The sequence below is a fragment of the Falco rusticolus genome, chromosome 7 (assembly GCF_015220075.1).
Source record: "Falco rusticolus isolate bFalRus1 chromosome 7, bFalRus1.pri, whole genome shotgun sequence".
NCBI classification, from domain to species: Eukaryota; Metazoa; Chordata; class Aves; order Falconiformes; family Falconidae; genus Falco; species Falco rusticolus.
The window spans coordinates 135,034-154,517 of record NC_051193.1 but is presented as its reverse complement, the minus strand read 5'-3'; the positions used below and the strand labels follow the sequence as shown (position 1 = coordinate 154,517).

At 50.8% G+C, this 19,484-nt stretch overlaps 1 protein-coding gene across 3 annotated transcripts in view; it reads right to left on the bottom strand.

The window, feature by feature from the left end:
- Window positions 1–17,748, bottom strand: part of LOC119151382 (mucosa-associated lymphoid tissue lymphoma translocation protein 1-like) — a 31,962-nt gene extending 14,214 nt beyond the window's left edge. Inside the window, exons 1-13 of one of the 3 annotated variants that reach the window (XM_037395232.1) lie at window positions 17,623–17,748; window positions 17,081–17,175; window positions 16,699–16,817; window positions 16,239–16,392; window positions 15,394–15,572; window positions 13,468–13,564; window positions 11,395–11,421; window positions 10,565–10,768; window positions 5,980–6,157; window positions 2,260–2,334; window positions 1,535–1,692; window positions 576–707; window positions 278–429 (exon numbers count right to left, since the gene is read on the bottom strand). In XM_037395232.1, coding sequence (XP_037251129.1) covers window positions 278–429; window positions 576–707; window positions 1,535–1,692; window positions 2,260–2,334; window positions 5,980–6,157; window positions 10,565–10,768; window positions 11,395–11,421; window positions 13,468–13,564; window positions 15,394–15,572; window positions 16,239–16,392; window positions 16,699–16,817; window positions 17,081–17,090 — 1,485 coding nt within the window. In that variant the 5' untranslated portion in view covers window positions 17,091–17,175; window positions 17,623–17,748. Of the gene's footprint in view, window positions 1–277; window positions 430–575; window positions 708–1,534; window positions 1,693–2,259; window positions 2,335–5,979; window positions 6,158–10,564; window positions 10,769–11,394; window positions 11,422–13,467; window positions 13,565–15,393; window positions 15,573–16,238; window positions 16,393–16,698; window positions 16,818–17,080; window positions 17,300–17,622 lie in introns of those variants that run through there. The other 2 variants (XM_037395233.1, XM_037395234.1) reach the window with 2 other exon arrangements.
- Between the last annotated feature and the right edge of the window lie 1,736 nt (window positions 17,749–19,484).

Genomic DNA, 19,484 nt, shown 5'->3' with positions numbered 1-19,484 from the left:
CTGTCTGAGTGGCAACAGCTAAAGGCACCAAAACTTGAACCACATACTTTGTGATGCATTAGGAGCAAGGGAGGCAGTCTGCGGGGCACTCGAAGAGGTGTTTGCAGAGAGAATTATTTGCATCAGAGGTAGCAGACAAGGGAATCCTTTTCCATGTGGGTTCAGCCTTTCCCAGCCCTTAGGGCCCCTTGGACTCACCCTAACCACTCTCCCAACTCTGCCCTGGGTAAGAAACTTAGTGGGAACTCAGGAGAAGGGGACCAGCCAGAGGACTCACAGTGGGCTGGCAAAGCAGGAGGCGAGCATCAGCAACATGGTCCGGGGCAGGCTGCAACTTGGCGCACACATACATCAGGTTGGAGAAGAGCCAGTGGAAGTGGAGCTCCACCTGTGCCCCACAGGGGAAGATCACCATTTTGCTCAGCGGCTCTGGAAGGGAAAGCCAAAGAGGGTCAGCTCCTCAGAGAGCCCTGCCAACACTTCTCTGCAGACCTATGTCCCTGAGGAGTACTGGGACCCCCAGCTCTCTCCTCCCCCTCCACCTGATAGCCCTCCCCATTCTCTGCATGGTTTACCGTGGCTGCATCCCCAGCACTCAGCAGTTGCTCCCAAGGGATAGATCGGGTCTGTCAGGGACCGGGCTTCCTTCAGAGTGTGTTTGATCTCCATCACCTGCTTCCCAGTGACCAAGGGATCCTGGCCAATGTCTGGGGGAGAGAGTTTGGAGGTGCAAGGGTCACTCCAGGTTCCTTATTTATCTCCCTGCCTTTTCAGACCCTACCTGAACATCTCCATACTGCTGCCAGGTTACTAAAAGCTCACACGGGGCATGTCCTGTGATTTGGTTTTGTCCTCGTTTTTGCTGAGATAGAGTTAAGTTTCTTCTTAGTAGCTGGTACAGTGCTGTGTTTTGGATTTAGTACGAGAATAATGTTGATAACACATCAGTATTTCAGTTGTTGCTTAGCAGTGCTTACTCTAAATCAAGGACTTTAAGTTTCCCATGCTCTGCTAGTGAGCAGGTGCACAAGAAGCCAGGAGGGAGCAGAGCCAGGACAGCTGACTTGAACTAGCCAAAGCGATATACCGTACCATAGAACGTCATGCTCAGTATATAAACTGGAGGAAGTTGGCTGGGAGGGGCCAATCACTGGTCAGGGAGTGGCTGGGCGTCAGCAGCTGGCAAGCAACTGTATTGTGCATCAGTTGTCTTTCTTGGGTTTTATTTCTCCCTTTTTGTTGTCTCCCTTTTCATCATCATTATTATAAAACTATTAATTGTTAAACTGTTCTTGTCTCAACCCACAGATTTTACCTTTTTCCCCAATCCTCCTCCCCATTCCACCATGGTGGGGTGGATGAGTGAGGGGCTGCATGGTACTTAGTTGCTGGCTGGGGTTAAACCACAACAGGTTTTTAGGGAGGGACAGCTGGCTGGCTGGCAGTGATGGGGTGGCATGGAGCCACTCGATTTCTGCTGCTATTTCTTCCCACCCCTGCTACTGACACAGATGTTTTGTAGCTCATCCCTTACCTTCTAACACATCCTCCAGCATGTGCGTAACCTTTTTCTCTTGCAGAATATGTTTCTTCAGGTATTTCATAAAGATCCCAGAGGTGAACTCCCCATCCTGCAATTCATAGGCTTCTGCATCTTCGCTCCTGCAAGAGTAAGGACTCATCCTCACATTTCTGCAATAGGCACAAAGCCCCAGGGGTGAGTCAGAGCTTGCTGACTCCATCCAGACTCTGTTGGATGAGTCCGAATTAGCTCCTTAAGCTAATGACACAAAGTGCTTGGTTTTGGCCCAGGAAAGGCTAGGAAGAGCACAGGATGGGAAAAAGCAGCAGAGAGGGGTGGGAGAGAAGAACACAGCCTCTTTTGCCCGCCTAGGTGGGTGACAACAGTTGAAAAGACAGTAGAACTGGCACTGGAGCAGTAAGCAACACTGATCATCTCGCACTGATTCTCTCAGGAGGCTTCAACTGACCTCAGAGCACACACACCTTGGGAATCAGGCTCAGGCCTGGAAGTATATATGACAAGAGCTGATACAGGTTACGTGTTGAGGTGGCAACTGATGCAGGAAAGAAGTGCCTGAACAGCAAATGCTAGAGATGAAGGGTGAGCGCCAGAGGAAACACAAGAGAAGACTTCTCAAGTCTCCAAAGCTACCACACATCAAAGGATGCGAGAAGATGTGGCTGCGCCAACATTTGATTCTGTGTCACAGTGTAAGGATGGCAAAATGCACTTACGTGGCATAGCCATAAATGGTATTGCCCCAGGGCTCCAGTGGCTGCACCTGGGAGAGGGCACACTCTGGGTTGTACCTAGAAGAGGAGACAAAGGTACGAGTCAATATCGAGGTAATCCATCAGCATATGCCTGGAGGGGACAGAGACTGTATGCTCCACGACATCCATCTCCTATGTATGGCAATAACACCAACCCCCACATCAAATATAACCACCCATATTACTTGGGCAGCAACAGAGGCTAAAGCCTGGAGCCCTATGAAGAACACAAACCACAGGGAAACAACAAGTATATAGGGCTAGCTCTGACCTGTCTGCACCGGTGAACTGCTCCTTGCCTTGAAGTGAGCCTGGGAGCTGTGGGTGCAATGCCTCCTCACTCCTGAGGCTGTCTTTTAACACATCCAGGCAGCAGCACATGCAGAGAACATACGGGTTCATTGTGGCCCAAGGGATGACTGTCCCTAAGAAGTCAGAGGCGTGTATATTGCATGGCTATGGCTCAATCGCCTGTCCCAGGGGTCTGGGATACCCCACAGGTCCCTTCCAGACCATGCACACACCTTCTGCCCCAGGAAACCAAAGCACACTACAGCTGATAGACCTCCGGATCCCACTCAGAGATGGGATCAGGACACACATCCAGGTCTCAAAGCCCAAAACTGGTCCCAGCACCCTGGTTCAGATGCAGGTCAGTGAGAACAGATCCTGTTATTTCCAAAATCAGGTAGGTGTGGGGTAACAGTCCTGGTTTCCACTGAAAAAGTTATTATGGGTGCACTTAATGGCCAAGCCTTGCCCATCTGACTGCAGCCAGACTGAACAGCATGGGAAACAGCCGCCTCCAGTTTACATCAATGACTTGAAGCTGTTCCGAACTGCACAGGGCCAACAGTCAAGCACAAAGGCAGCAACACTGTGTTATTCAATTCCAGCAGTTATCTGGGGCTGAAGCTGGCACACTAAGAAGAGCAGAGGGGACAGCTATATTGCCATCAGCCAGCACATTACCTACTGCTGGCGGCACAGTCTGGAGATGTTTAATGGCAGTATTCATCTGGCTTGTCTAAGTTTTCTAAAGATGATCAGAAGAGTAAGTGTGGAAAAGGAGCTATGCTTCTAAATATGAAGATTTAGCAGAGAAATTTATCTGCTCCTGAGCTGCACCTAAATGAACACAGAAAACTGGGATTCCAGGTCCAAGGAGAAATGAGACATGGGATCCCAAAATAAGAAGAGGTCCTGCTGTCCCCATGCTGGGCACATCTACCCAAACCTGCACATACAAGAGATGATGCCAACCTTTTGTGATGGCACCAGCAAGCATCCAGAGCTCTGGCAAGGCCAGCTAGTGCCTGCAGCAGAAATGCTGGCTGTGATCCCCTGCCCCAGCAGAAGAAAAGCTCCAGCAGAGGCATTTCCAGATCATGACCAAACACAGGGAGTGGCCTGACAGCAGAGAAGGTGGCAGCCCTCCTTCCTGCTCCAGACCGCCCCCCCACCCCCAAAAAAAAATATCAGTTACACAGAAAATCCCATGCAATCCGTTTCTGACCTGCATCCCAGATGGTGTCATCCTGCTGCCCTATCTCCTAAGCAGCACATGCTAACAACCTTCATAAATCAGGGAGCTCCTGGAAGAGGCAACCACATCCACCCAAAATTAGCACACAGATATATGAGGCTACACACAGGCTCCATGCTCCTCGTTCCTCTGCTGAAGCTGAACATCTGCTACCACTTGGCAAAGGGAGATGTGTTTCTCATTGCCTTGGCATTTCTGATGCTGACATATGGGGTGAAGAGATACTCCAGGTGAGATCCCTCTGAGCACACACACAGCTCCTCCCAATTCATGCACAACTGAGCAAACTGTTGACAGACTTGCAGCATCAGTCCAACCAAAAGGGCACTGGAAAAGGAGGCCCCAGGAGCCTTGTTTTACAGAGTGGTGTAAACACACACAACTATGAAATCCAGATGCTTTGCTGAGCTGAAATAGTGACTTCTTGAGAAAAACGAGCTCAGGAGAGAGCTTCTACAAGCAATCCCCCACAACCCTGGGATTAACACCTACTGCACTAGGTGCTGTGCTTGCTGTGGGAAAAGGGAGGAAAGAAGTGTGAGGTCTGGGGGAGGAGAGAGAACAGCCACACAACCATGCCTAAACATCACAGCAGATCTCACACTGCATCCTTTTCCCAAAGCATCATTAAAACTCTGCTGAGCATGGAAATCACTGGCAACGCCAAGAAAGGAGACATCAGCTCCAAATCTATTTCATAGATTGTCACCATTCACATTAGTGAGCCCTCCACAACACCACACCCCCTCCCCATCACACACTGCCCTTGGATGGACTACCAGCAGCCTGGAGGCACACTAGCCCAGCTTCACTGGTGCATCTATGAGAGCCAGGTGCTCCTGCTCAGCTGCAAGCCAACCCCTGCCTGGTATCATGCTGGGGAGAGCAGCAAGATGCTGCCACGTGTGCCAGGGGGCACTTGACAGTGCAGGGAAGCAACATGCTCTGCTCTCAGCAGCAGTGGTGAGCAAAAAGGTGGAAAGGGGATGCTTCACTACAGGGCATTCAGAGGAGGTATCAAAGGACATCAAGCTCCAGTGATGCTGGCAACTCAGAGCTGTAGCAGCAGGATAAGCCCCAGTGAAGACAGCTTGTAAGCTATTCAAAGTCAGCATTCCCACCTCTGCAGCTAAAAGGCATCAGAGAGTTAATATCTTTCAAGGGGCTAGCAGCTCTTTCAGGGCAGTGGTATCAAAATCTTGTTGTCCTTCTGGTTCTTAGTGCAGGAACCACAGAAGGAAGAGGAAGACTGTTCTGCATTTGCCCTCCAGGTCTTTTCTGACCTGTAAATCTGCCTCAGGAGACTGAAAGAAATGAGGTAATGACACCTTCTACTGGAACAGTCTACCTACCTCTGCTGAAAATGGGTGAGCAGTAATTTTCTGCAGCCCACAAGCTGCAGGATAGAAATCTGCAGACCAATGGAACATGATGGGCTTTCCACAGACAGAGAGCAAAAAGCTGATCTCTGACCTCAGCAGCAGCCTGGGTCCCACTTCACAACATGACCACTTCAGAAGCATTTAAGGCCAGTAAAAAACAAATAGCACAGCTTAAAATATTGCCCCATTGTGCTGCACTCTTCTCACTGAGATGTTAACAAAAACACAGCCAGGAGGAGAGAGGTAAGCTAAACAGTGCCAGCCTGAGCATGTGGGCAACATGTACCATGAAAGCACAAGGTCAGTGAGATGCTGCTACAGCCTGCCAGGTCAGGTGTTTCAGTGCAGGGGGCTGAAACACAAAAAGACAAAACCTATGCTGAGTTTCAGCCAACAATTTATGCCAGGGAAGAGCCATCCCTCCACAGGCTTTAGGCAACTTGCCTGCATTTGCCAGGCTTCTTCACCCCAAAAAAATCAAGGAAGGTCTCCAGCTCCTTCTCTCCAGCAGATCTCAGGCATCATCTAATGCTCTTTGCACCTAATACCTGACCAACTGTTCTCCCCAGGACATCCTGCAAGACCTGACAGTCTTGCTGATTTTATGACACAGCCCAATCCATAGGAACACCCCACGTGGTAGTGTAGAAGCCCACTGCTGAAGCAGGGGCTGAGGCTCACAGCTGTTTCCCCTGACCCCTTGAAATGCCACACTCTGCCCATCCCGGGTGAGGAAGGGGGAATGCACCCTACCATTTCCTGCAGGTGTCTAACAGGATGAGGTTCAGGGCTGTCTGCTGTTGCTGCATCTTCTGGAGGATCCTCTGCACACTGATGCAGTTCTCAGGGGCATAGGGTTGTGGAGCATCAATGGGGACCATGTAGTTCCTCCCTGAATGTTCGTACCCATGCCCAGCATAGTAGAATATAGCTGCAAACACCAAGAGGAGAGGACGAGTCATGATGCAAACCTGCAGGTCAGTAACCAGCTCCCCACAGCCATGTCCCACTTCCTGTCCTGAGGAGATACTGGTGCAGGACAGACCTAGACCAGCGGCACCTATGAAACTGGATCTATGTTGACCTCACAATTTCAACCTTTTTTTCCAGTCCATTCCCCTCTGCAGATTTGGAAGCAGCCCTGAGAGGCTCTCCTGTACTTGTGTTTTCCAGCACAGTTTGTCAGGAGACCCCAAAGTGGCTGGGTTTACATGTTTCCATAACCATCTATGCTACCACACCCAAGCTCAGTATCTGCCCAGCTGAGTACCACCTTTGAACAAAGTTTCAATCACCAGCTCTTTCCAAGAATATGACAACAGACGAAGCATGGAAGTATTTTACCATGATGGAAGACACATTCACAGCTTTTAAAATGAGAAGCTCCTCAGCTTCTTAGTTTTGGGGGAGAGACTAGCAATGATTAGGTGATGGGAAACACTCTCCAGATTTCAAAAGCCTGCCTGTATTTACAAACCTAAAAGCTGGTGAAAAATGAGAGACAGAGATGAGTTCTTCAGATGCCCAGAACATGCGGACCACATACTTCAACAACCTCAGACCAGATACCAGCTCTGTAAGGCAGGAGAGGAGTCAGACTCATCCAGTTGTTGGTAGGAAGTCCAACACCTAACAAGAACTTTGGTTTTGAGTTTTACTCGTAAGCACATAAAACTTTGTAATGGTTTCTGCCCTCACAGGAAATGGCAACACAGGGGCATTCAGCTTGGAAAGCCAGCACAGAAGAGCTCAGCATGGCCCAAGCTGGTGCTTCCCTCAAACCCCTGAGTTTGGTGAAAGGCTTTCCTTCTGCACAGGGATCCGCATGGGGGCTGTAGCTTCCTGAAAAGAAGCTGTACATTAGCGGCCTACCTCTTCCCAGCACCAATGCAATTGCTTGGAGGATCCTGGCGAAAGCAGCTTAGGGAACTGAAATGTGTTAAAAATTGCAAGGTGATGCAAACAGTTGCACTACCACAACTGAGGGCTTGTGAAGAACCAGAGGTCTGAAATGGGAACAAGTGGCTAAGAGGCCAAAGCAGGAGGAATTCTTCAGATTTGCTGCCAAAGCCCCTGCTTCACTGAGTAACCTCTCTACTTTCTCTCCACTGTTCCTGCCCCTGTAGTTCACAGGACATTCACTTTGATCTCTGATGCTGCAAAGGATGCAGTGAACGGGGGCAGGAGCTGAAGAACTAAAATCATGATCTCATCATACAGAGGATGGAAAGCATGACCTCATAGTAAAAAAGGCCTCAAGTCACCTTTGGTTTCTATTCTTAGAGGACAATGGAAAGTTACTCAAATGGGTGTTCTCACAGGTGCCACAAGGTTTGGGTTCCTCTTCTTGTAGATTGCCTGCCAGACACAGTGTGCTCTGATCTACAGAAGTTTAAATTTTCTTTCACAACTTGCAAATCAAGCCACAAGAACCTCCCCTGAGACTACAAAATAAGCCAGGAAGCCTTCTGGAAAAATCATACGCAGGCACTTCCGGTTTGGTGCCTCAAATCATGGGGCACTGATGGATTTTGCCTCTCTGCCTCTCCTCCTGTACATGGAAGGGAGGTGATGACATCTGTTACCAGGCAGCACCACTGACACTTGGAAAAAGCTGAATTGCAGAAAAACCCACAAAGAATCAGTCATTAAATACTGCAACTTTTGAGGTCTTTTTGCACACCCTCAATGCACTGTCAAGTGCTCCCCAGGCTATCACAAAGACTCATGCTCAAGTCAAGATACATGAGTTTCACATCAGCTGAGCAACTCTGCAAACCTCTCCTGGACTTAATCTTTCCTTTTGAACAGGAAAGTCAACAATTTGCCTAGAGAAAGAAAGGGGTTTTTTTATTCCGAGCTAACACTTCAATGTTCTTCCCACATCTTGTAAGACAAAATTGCTGATCAGAGACAAGCTTCTGAGTACCATATTAAAAAGGAGAAGCTCCAGACACTGCTTATAACACAGAAATGTCAGTTTGCAGCTTAATGCCAGCATAACAGCATATTCCTAGAATTTCACTCACAACTTTCTGCTCTCATTGCATTTCTGAATTTTTTTTACTTGGGACTTTTTAGGACACTCAAGATAACATCTGGGGAGATTCCTCATTTGCCTGAGGGTTGCATTACACCACTCAGGGGATGTTTGGGGCCTTCAAAAATCCTCTGCGGCTTTTCTGAAAGGAGATCTGGAGGAAAAGAAGCCAGATGAGCCACCACCTCCACACACTGAATTAGAGAAGCCTTTGGATCACCTTGAACATGCAGCCATACAATATTGCTGTGCCTGAAAATGAAGCCATTCATTGGCAGATAGCACCTCCAGGTTCCTCGAGCAAGAAAAATCAGGTAGAAGCACCAGGATGCCTCTGTGCAAGTGCACATCCAACACACACACATGAATGCGCAGGACCAGCTATCACAGGCACCCTTGGGGTCTTTGTAGTTTTAACAGGCTGCCTAGGTTGTTCCTGGAGCTGCTGTCTCACCACTAATTTCCCATGAGTTAACATGAATCCTAAACCTCTCTGTCAGTTCTAGATACTTGTCCTGGAGCTAGTGCCTTGAAAAATTGATACATAGGACTTGTTAGCTTCTTCTAGATGTGCATTTTTACTAACAAGACAAGTTAATTTCAATGATTTGTACTTCACCTGGTTCTATTTTATGTAAGGAAAACAGCTGAAGAAATTCTGGAAGACACATCACAGTGAGAGGCACCACACTTTAAAATGGAGAAACCCTGGGGCAATCAGCAGGAAGACTGACCCAATGCCCCACCATTAAGTCTGGATGCCACCAATTACAGCTAGAGTCCTGAACTCAATCATATTGCTGGCACCAGCCTGTGCTGGGGTTCACTGCCTCCAAATAATAGTAGACCACTCAGCTTAGAAAACTGTAAAGAAAACCACCATCCAGAGCAGGTTATGCCTAGCAAACACTTGAGGCTTATCAAGGTTCAGTAACTCTGTTGTTAATGTTTTCCCTGCCAGTGCACAAAATCAGTTTTGCCAGGAAGGATCAGTACCCACGAATGCAGAAAAACACTAGAAGTTTAAATAAGGCATGACAGCATGAAAGGCTTGCCGTTTCCAAATCTTTTTTCTCTCAATGCTTATGAAAACAACGGAAGCGCTATGGATAACATGCCGTTTGGTCCTCACATGCCACAGATAGAGGGTAGGAACAGCAGTGCTGTGGGAAAAGCACAGCAGCCCCCCAGGATGACTCTGGTCTGGGAGAGAAGGTAAAGTTTGAGATGCAAGGGGATTTCAGAGCGCAACCACAAAAGGAAGCTGCAGTTGAAGTCATAGGAATATGCTGTCATCAGACAATGTGCTTGGCCAGAGTGGCGACAACTATGTACTGCCTTTCCTCACCAGCTCAGCCTCCCCAAGTGAGTCAGTGTTTCCCAGAACGAGGTGGCTTTGCAGCATTTCACTTGTGGCCATGTCCCTATCCGTTGCACAACCTCCAAACCTCACGCTAAGCATGGGGCTGGAACTAGCCCACGCTGACTTTCACTGTCTGAGTGCCCTCGTGTGCCACGCAGCTGGGAGGGTGGTGAACATAAGCCTTGCACCAAGATTTGGAAGCAAAAAAACCATATGCAAGCTTTTTTTCAGGGTATCTCTCAGGCTGGGAGAACCTCAAAAACCCCAAAGAAGTTGTTACCACCAAATCTGAACACCTGCTTTAAGACCCACAAGATCTGGTGGTTGGTTTTGTTTGAAGAACACTTCCCCACTGAGGACAGCGTGCAATAATCTCAAAGCCATCTGCAGCTGGGAATGCTCTTAGGCAAAAAGGTTGTCAGAGGCCCAAATTAGACTATCAGGAAAGAAAAACAAGGAAATCACGGCCTGCTGTAGCAGTCACAGCTCAAAAGGAGCTTCTCTCTGCACTAAGGAGAGTGGTGGGGGCAATCGATGGTCAACCTCCTCTATTTCGTCATCTAAGGCAAAATCAAAACACCTTCTCCCATTTGCCATCAGAAGCACTGGCTCCCTAAAACCTCAGCATGACACCATACTGTTGGAGTTGGAGGTGAGCCATGTGTTAAAGAAACAACTGCTTTGCCTGCCTGTGTAACCTGGCCAACACTGAATGGTGTTTATCTAGGGGCTCCTGCCAAGGCCTGGTACAGCTGCACACTGTGCTCCAGGTCTCCCTTGTCCCCTGCCACAAAGGAAAGTTCAATTTCTTTTAATTCAACAGCTGTTCAGAAAATTTCCAAATCCCTGCTCCTCCCTGGCATGAACGACTGCTATCCACACATCAGCTGCCGGCTGCTCAGCACTGGCAGGTAGCTGGTCTGGCTTTGCCTTACCATAGACTCCCTTCCCAAGGAGCTGCAGGAACCGACTGATGGCTGTCACCATCTCAGCCTTGTTCAGATCCAAAAGGGAGACAACCTGGAAGCTCAGCTGCTCCAGAAGAAGGCTCAGCTCAAACACATCTGTGACAGGAGCCATGAGGTTGGGATGATGCTGGTAGTGGTTGTTGCCCACTAAAAGCGCTATCTTGCCTGTAGCTAAAAGAAACACCAAGTGACAAAGCTGTAAACACTCATCAGGATGCAAGGTATCACATCCTTCTGTTGGAGTGAAGATACAGGAAATATTTTCTTACATCTAAGCACGAAGGATAGACCCTATGCTGCTACAAGCCTGGGGCACCCTCCAGAAAGCCTTTGCCTTTCAGAACACCTTGACAAAATACACAACCATCCATTTTGATAAAAAAAAAATAAAAAAAAAGCCTTGAAAAGTTTTCATTTGACAACCAAAACTCCAGGAGTGCAGGATTATCTGCACTACCGAGATTATTCGGCACCTGCCCTACCATGACCACAGGTCTTACGTGCCAGTGGTGCCTGGGAGGGAGATGCACTGACCCAGGCTAAGAGGTCCTTTCTCTCATGGGATTAAACTTACTCCCCTTGCTGAGACTGACCAGCACTTGTCAGGGGATGGGACTCATTCTCTGCCTTGAAGCTGTGATCAGAGAAAAGCAGAGAGCCCATGACAATGGGGACATAAAGGCTTGAAGCAGTCTTTGCAGGAAAGGCACTTCTATGCCCTGTCCTCCCACCCACACTGGAACCTGGCTTTTAATTAAAGGAATAATTGCTCAGGAAGAAAAGATGACAGTACTCACCAAAAAACTTCTCAGAGCGACACATATCTGGAAAAGAAAGAGGGAAGTGATAAGCCTCTGCCAGCACCCAGCACCCCACTGCCAGCTCCCATCGCAGGTCTGAAACCTGCTCCAACATCCCCCAGCAATGCAAAGCTGGATCAAACACTGCAGAGCATCACTCCTTGGGCAAGTTCTTCATAGCCTGACTGCTAACCTTAAAGACACTGGTCTGGTGATTCTAGGGTATTTATGAAATCCTGAGCAGCTAGGAAGCAAAGCTTGGAGAAGGGGCAGACCAGGGGAAGGAGAGCCAGCATGGAGGAGCTCGTACCCATCAGCAGGTCTGCGCTACTTGTACCAGCCCTGCCTGGGCTGCCACACTTCCCAAAGTGACTTGTCCACTCCCTCACTGCAGCAAAAGCAAAGGAAACACCATGACTCAAGGTCAACGTAAGCTTCACAACAGACAGCTTCTCCCCATAAGCAGTCAACACAGAGGAAGTCACCTCTTTGCTTTTGACTACTATAATATTCCCAGTCTTTCAGCATCCTGCTTTGCCTTTCCCTGCCTTTAGCAGCTCTAGCTCAGAAAAGCCACTTCAAACATGACTCATTTTTGCAAGCCCCACAGCTCCCCTGCCCAAGCACTTCCAGACTCTTAAAATCATCATTACCCTAACAGCTCCAGCTTTTCCACTGAAATTAAAAATAACTAAAAAAATCTATCCCAGGAGAAAACCCTAAAATCCTACAGGCTCAAAAAAAGAAATTATGGGTATTTAATTGCATAAGTCACAGGGGTCAGGAAGATGTTTAGCACCTGAAAGAGTGTTGCTAATGCAGCAGGGGTGTCTGGAAAGGCATCACAACAAGCCCATTCATCCTATTCTACCTCTGACAGAGCCTGTTGCATGTTAAAGCTAGCCAGCTGTAACGTTTTGAACCTAACCCAATCTGGTGCCCCTTTTCTCATTGCCTGGCCCCCATACATGCTGTTCTGGCTCTCTGGCTACACAGGACCAATTTCCACTCTGGAGCAATTTTAAAGCCAGCCTAAAAGGCGGAATGAGAAGCTTATGCATAGAAAAATCTCTAGATGGAGTAAAGAGCCAGCAAAGCTAGCCTCTGCTATTCCTGTCTCACAGAAGGGCAAAGGCCGCCATCACACCAAAGGTGGAGCATGCCCCAAGCTCTGGGGACCCATCTTCTCCCTGGGATCTGGCAGCATCAGGTCTGGGCTGCCACCCTGAGGGGCCTGACATTCCTGAAATAAACACCATCCTCTCCAACTCTTTGTGTCTGAGTACACCACTACACATCAGCAAGGCTGTAAGTGAGGTTTACCATAGGAGCCCACAGCGATTTGGCTGAGGAGCTACTAAACCAGCACCTTGGCAAGGCAAGAAAAGCACAATGGGCACCTGAGAGTGCTCAACCTGCCCAGACATGGTATGTTTCTGACAGACTGCAGGACCCAGCAGCACCCACGCTGCGGTACAGCAGATCACTGGGTTCTGGGTTTTTTCTTTCAGACATTGCTTCCTCGCTACCTCTGAACCTTGTTATCAAGGAATCCTATTTATCATGGTCTGACGGATGCCTGAGCTTGCTGCTCAGCAGGCCTTGCACAGCTCTGCTGAGATCATTGTACCCAGTATATCCAGGGTGCGAAACTGCTCTCTGCAGGCTGTTCCCATGACAGCTGCCCAAGTACTGCCAGGGCACTCCAGCCTCCTTCCCTCCAGATCCCCATGCTGCTGCTCTACTCCAAAATGTCTTATCTTTGGATCCCTGCAGAAGCAGTATTCAAACTGGTGGCCTTTCTTTTTGATAATAAAAGCGTGAAAGATCCACCCAAGCTAGGGGAAGGTGCCAGTGTCAAAGCCACCCATCCTACCTCTCCTAACCCACACCCTGGTGCCCAGCTTCCCCTGCACTGACTGAGCTGCAGGGTAACATGACAGCACTGGGCTCCTTGTTCACCAGCTTGGCACTTCCAGGTGGGAGCACTAAATTCCTTTCTGACCTCTAATTACTTTTCATGCTATAATGTGATCTGCAGCAAAGCAGATGCGGGTTGACTCTGCTCACCTATGTGAATATCCACGGCGCTGGTCCAGCATTCTCCATGGCTATTGGAGGCACAGCAGAGGTATGTGCCGGAGTCACTGACCTTTGCATGGGAGATCTAGACATACCAAAAGTTAAATCACACTGTTTATGGTGAAAGTTTGCAGCCCCCTGTCCCTATCTGCCAGAGGCATCTGTGGTCCTGGAATAAAAAGTCTTTTTTTCTTGCTGTTCGCTAAGACCTCATTCCTTGCCTCACAAAGCTAAGATTTCCCATGACCTTCGTCTTTTTAAAAAGCTCAGAAATGCCAGACGCTAAAGTCCGCTGCAGACTCCAGCTTCTACAGCACTAGAATCCTCTGCCCAAGTGTCTTCCCTTCTTTCCCCAGCAGCCCCAAAACCCTGTGTCATAGCCATACTCTGCCCCAGGAGCCACACTGGGACAACGGTGCATGACCAACATCAGAAGCTTGCCTGTTTTTCCTCATCGGTGACATTTCTAGACTTCTGATCATGCCCATTGCTCTCTTTGGCAATTTTTCAACTCTTATCCATCTCTCTTGCTGTGGGACAAGAAACAGAGCAGTACTAGCTGGCAAGGACCTCTGCCATTCTCCAGGCCAGGCTCATGCTCAGAGGGGAACTAAAGCCACCACTGAGTCAGGCTGGTAACCTCCTCTCTCCAAGAACAGAGATCTCGCTGCCTTTCTGGCTCCAGTGCAGCACCACCCACCTCCAAATGAAGAACCTCTTCCTAATCCCCAGGTGAACTTCCCTGTGAAAAGTGCAATCTGAGGCCACCATCTTCTACCATTACTGAGAAGAGATTGGATCTCATCTTCATTACCCTTCACATGATGCCCCAGAAGGAAATCTGCCTTTCTTGCTTCAAGAAGTCAGCACTGACTTATATTCAGCCAGTGACCCAAAATAAAGCCAGACTTTCACCGTCTCCCTGACTTTTCTGCTGGGACTAAACACTTTTCCTTCTAGCTCTCGTGCAAGCAGACAGCACTCCCACAGCTCCACCACTCCACAGTCCCCTGCACAGACATGCCATAGTTGTCCTTGTGCCACTGCTGCAAAAAAAGGCATGAGAGATGTGCCGAGAGCCCTTGACACATCTATGAATTGGATACTTCTTAGAGAAACATCCACAGCTTTGAAAGAAGCCCATAAAACCTATTCACTCTTCACCCAGAATCCTTCACTCAGCTAACAAAGCAACAGGGATGATACATGGAGTGCTTTCTCACAGCCCTGCAACACAGCAGGGAAAGATAGCTAAGCAGGATGCTGTTTCTTGAGGGCTGGAGAGGCAGAAACAACAGGCAAAGAGAAACTGCTTTCTACTGGCATTCATCCAATCATACAGATAAAAGCATGCCCAAGCCCTGACACACAGATATGAGCCAGGCTTAAGGACTGCCACAATCCACATCCAAAACAGTTTGCCTCACAAGGCACCAATTGCCACACCACAAACAAAACTAGCAAGCTACAATAAGGCTTTACTGTGGGTCAGATTCTACTGTCCACACTGTTTCTCCATCCTCCAGAGACCAGACCACACTACCACTTGTCTCTGCTAGGTCCAGACTCTTCCTTATCCAGACCCCTCCTCCATCTAAGGCCTCCCTCTCCTACAGGCCTCAGAGCTATTTAACCACTTAGCTGAACAAGCTACAGCTGCACATCATCCAGGTCAATCAACCCACTGCCACCAAAACAAGGCCACAGCTGCATTTTATCAATGTTAATCAACCCACTGCCTTCATTCCTCTACATGCCACTTGTCATGTCCAGGATGACAATACCACAATTTTCAGCAGTCTCTTCAAGGCTTCTGAGTCTCTCCCACATCCACCATCCACCATCCAGCAATGAGCTTCTCCCATCACCCACCTCATCAGCCAAAGTTTCTGAACTATCCCAAGGCAACATTACCCAGAGTTTTTTTTTCTTCTGGTGTTCCAGCAGGTTCCCATTCCGGTACCACTGGTACCTGGGGGCTGGGACCCCCATGGCAGCACACTGCAGCTGTAGTGGCTTCCCCACTTCCCCGCTCTGCTCCATGGGGTTGAGGATGATGACTGGTTCTCCTTGCCACAGCCGAGGCGGCAGTCCTGCGAAGCAGCAACAAGGAATTGGTCCTCCCTCCACAAGGCCAGAAAACAATGGTAATTCTTCCCCCTGTATAAGACCCTGCGTGTATTGCCAGAAAAGCGAGCCTTTTTCACCTGCACCAAGACATGCTGTTCCACAGGATGGCTGTGGTTGCAATGTCACCGCTACATCTTTCTGCTTTGGGAGCAGGGAATCCTTGAGAGTGACACCTGCGATAGTAAATGACACACCAAAACCCCCTGCTTTCGGCTTCCCAAACCTGACGCTCACCCCTTCCTGCCAAGAGTGCAGTCAAACATGCCAAGGTCAAACCCACCCAGAGCTATTTTTGCTCAGCTTTGAAATAGCCAGATCACCTTTTCCAGTCCCTCTACCCAATGCAAACAGGCAAACACCCTGGGAAACTGGGAAACCCACAGCAAGCGATCAGCAGGAGGAGCAGGCACATATAGCTGGGGCTGTTGGGACCATGACAGTGACCTGACCCATCCAGATGATGGATGCAGTAGTCTGGCTTAACCTGCAGGCTCATGGTAGCTGGAGCAATCTCTCTATATTGTGATTTTCAAGCTGGGAGGACACGCTGTCCCAGGAACTGCACAGGATCACTGTTGCAAGGGTGGGCAAAGCATAAAGTACAGAAAAGCTAGAAGACACGCTCGTACCTCTGGCAACACACTGATGGACCTCCACCTTCACCCAGTTGGTGAAGACAGCATTTTTGTAGAGGTCATTGATTCTGCAGGTGTACAGTTGGGTCTGCTGTGCAGTGACGGGCAAGTCTTGCCTGGTGGCACCAGGAACTGGGCAGCAGACAGACTAAAGGGAAAACACAGGCGGTAGGCGGCCAGTCCCTCGTCATCGCTGGCAGTAGAAGACACCAGCAGGCCCCTTGTAAGACCAGGAAAAGTGGAAATTCCACATTTCCTCCCCTCCTCCATCCGCAGGGATGCAGAAGGAGCTTTTCCATTGCACACCCTACCCCAGCACCTGCACACGCATCCCACCCTGCTCTCCTTGCTCTCCTAGCCACCAGATCTGCCCACAACGGGCCAGCAGCCCCACTGCCGGGGGAAGGGGCCCAGGCTGGTGCCACACCAGGCCCAGCTCTGCCCCCACTATTACCTGGTGCTGGCAGAACCACTGGTACTGCAGCGGCGTTCGTCCCTCGGCCCTGCACCGCAGCGTGAAGGCGTACCCCGCGGGGACTGACACAGAGACTGGCTGCTCAGTGATCACGATGGCTGCGGAGAAACAGGTCGCAGAGGTGGGCACAGCCCGGCAGGCGCAGCCCAGGCGCCCACTCCCAGCCGGCGGCCTGGGCTGCAACAGGGCTCCCGCCGCGGGAGGGAGCGAGCCTGGGGAAAGCGCGGGCTCTCGGCCTGCCGTGCCCAGAAGCGGCCACGGGGCTTTCCTGGGCCGACCCCGGGACCCAAAGGCACGATGCGCCCGGGTACGGGGCACGGCCCAGGCCAAGCCGCCTCGGGGCTCCCGGGCGGCCGCTCACCTTCCTGCATCGCTTCGCCGGCGGCTCCTCCCCGGTCTCAGCGGCCGCCGGCCGGGCCCGCGGCGGCTCCTCTCGCGGGGACGCAGCGGCAGTACCTGCGGCGGGCGGGACGGCAGCGCCCGAGGCTGAGGGCGGCTCGGGCCTGGCCGGCGGCGCCGCTCACCCGGCACGGCGACGGGCGGCCATGGCGGCCTCGGCGGCCTCCGGGGCGGGACAGGCCTCGGCGGGCTCTCCAGCCCCGCCGCCGCCGGCCCCGCACCCTCCCCGCCGCCGGGCCCGCCCCGCTCCCACAGCGAAGCCAAGCAGCCGCCCCTCCCCTGCCGACGGATACCCTCACCCTTCCCCGCGGGTGACCGCGCCGCGACCATCCCCCGCCTCCTCCCCACGGTGCCCCCCACCGAAGTACACTTTTCTGCATCCCCACGGGTGTCCTTACTTCACTCCCACCGGTGCCCTCGCCCCCGTGCCCACCACCACCCTTGCTCTCATCCCCACAGCCACTCTCTCCCCCTCCCCACGGCCACCCTGCCCATCGCACCCACCTCCCCACGGCTGCCCTCCCCTCTCTCCGGCGGGCGGCAGCCCAAGGCTCATGGCGGAGCCACAGCTCTGATGCCCCTGTGCCGCTGCCCCCGCCAGCCTGCTTGCCCCAGAAATCCCCATCAGCTGGGGCAGGCATCACGGGGCCAGGGGGAAGTGGCACTGGGCCAGCTCAGCCAGAGGTTGCACAAGCCCCTCCAGCACACAGTAGAACCGGGACAACCGCGGACAGCCAGCTTCCGCAGGGGAAACAAGGTGGCAGTGAGCATCAGGACTTGTCACTGATGTGCCGTTACTTTAATTTACAAAATTAGGGCAAGGAAGGTCAGACTCATTAAACCAAAACTCATCACCTTTCCAGAGGTGGGAGGGTCATGTGGAAAGGAGATGGAAATGTCAAACGGAGACAACAAAGGATGACCAGGGACTGACTGGCTGTCATTCCCAAAGAACTCTGAAGTGACTGGGCACAGAGGGTGACACAAAATGGCTGTGAAGCAGGTCCAGGCTCAGGACTTGGGGAGGCCCCTTTGATGGGCTCCCAGTTCCAGGGCAGACAAATTCCCACCAGGCTGGCTTCTCCCCAATCCAATGGTCCTGCACAGCAGATGCCCACAGTGCCAGAAGCGATGGGGAACAGGACTTCAGCTCGAGGGGGATGTGTTGGTTTTGTCTGGGACAGAGTTAGTTTTCTTCTTGTAGCTGGTGCAGTGCTGTTTGGGATTTGATGTGAGAGCAATACTGATAGCACACTGACGGGTTTGGTTGTTGCTGGGTAATGTTTACACTAAGACAAATACTTCTCAGTTTCCTGGGCCCTGCCAGCGAGAGGGCTGGAGGGGCACAGCCAGGGCAGCTGACCCAAACTAGCCAAAGCATTCCATACCATGTGACATCATGCCAAGTGTATAAACTTGGGGAAGAAGAAGGAAGGGGGGCACATCTGACATTATGGAGTTTGTCTTCCTGAGTAACCGTGATGTGTGATGGAGCCCTGCTTTCCTGGAGATGGCCAAACACCTGCCTGCCCACAGGAAGTGGTGAATGAAATCCTTGTTTTGCTTTGCTTGTGTGAGCAGCTTTTGCTTTACCTATTAAACAGTCTTTACCTCAACCCATGAATATTCTCACTTTTAGTCTTCCAATCCTCTCCCCCATCCCACTGTGGGGGAAGTGAGCAAGCAGCTGCATGGGGCTTAGTCGTCAGCCAGGATTAAACCACGACAGGGGACCACAGACCATTTGGAGAAGCAGCTGTGACAAAGACTCTTGCCCCCCTGCTGATGTTTCCCCATGGCTGTGATGGGAGCTGACCAAGGGAAAGCAAGGCCTTCAGGGATGTCTGTCCCAAGCATCTTCAGTGGCAGCATGGAAAGCTGCAGGCAGGTCTCCAGGATGGCAGAGAGAAGCAGTCATGGCTGAAAGCTGTCATGCATCACCTCCACAGTACTCCCTCAGGAACCCAGGGCAGAGTTGAGCCATGCCATATGGTCAGAGGGACTAAGCAAGGCTGAGGGATGCGCCTCTACCTGCTGCTTTTCTCTTATAAAGCATGGGAAAGATGATGGTAGGAGAAAGACAAACCCAACACAACTGGTGGATGGAGGAAGGATTTTCTCCCTCCACATCCCTTCCTCTGTGCAGGATGGGACAGTCACACTGCGCTTCCACAAAGGCAGGAGAATGTGCTATGCCCTGTCCATCCAATATGATCCAGAGCAATCCCTGCTCCTACAGGGACTGCTCCTTTTCTTTCCTGGATACAGGGAAGGTGATGCTTAGCATAGACTCGCAGGACCTTTCTTTGTGCTCATCTCCCCAGCTGTCTCTGAGATCACACAGACCATCCTTTTTTATTAATTTC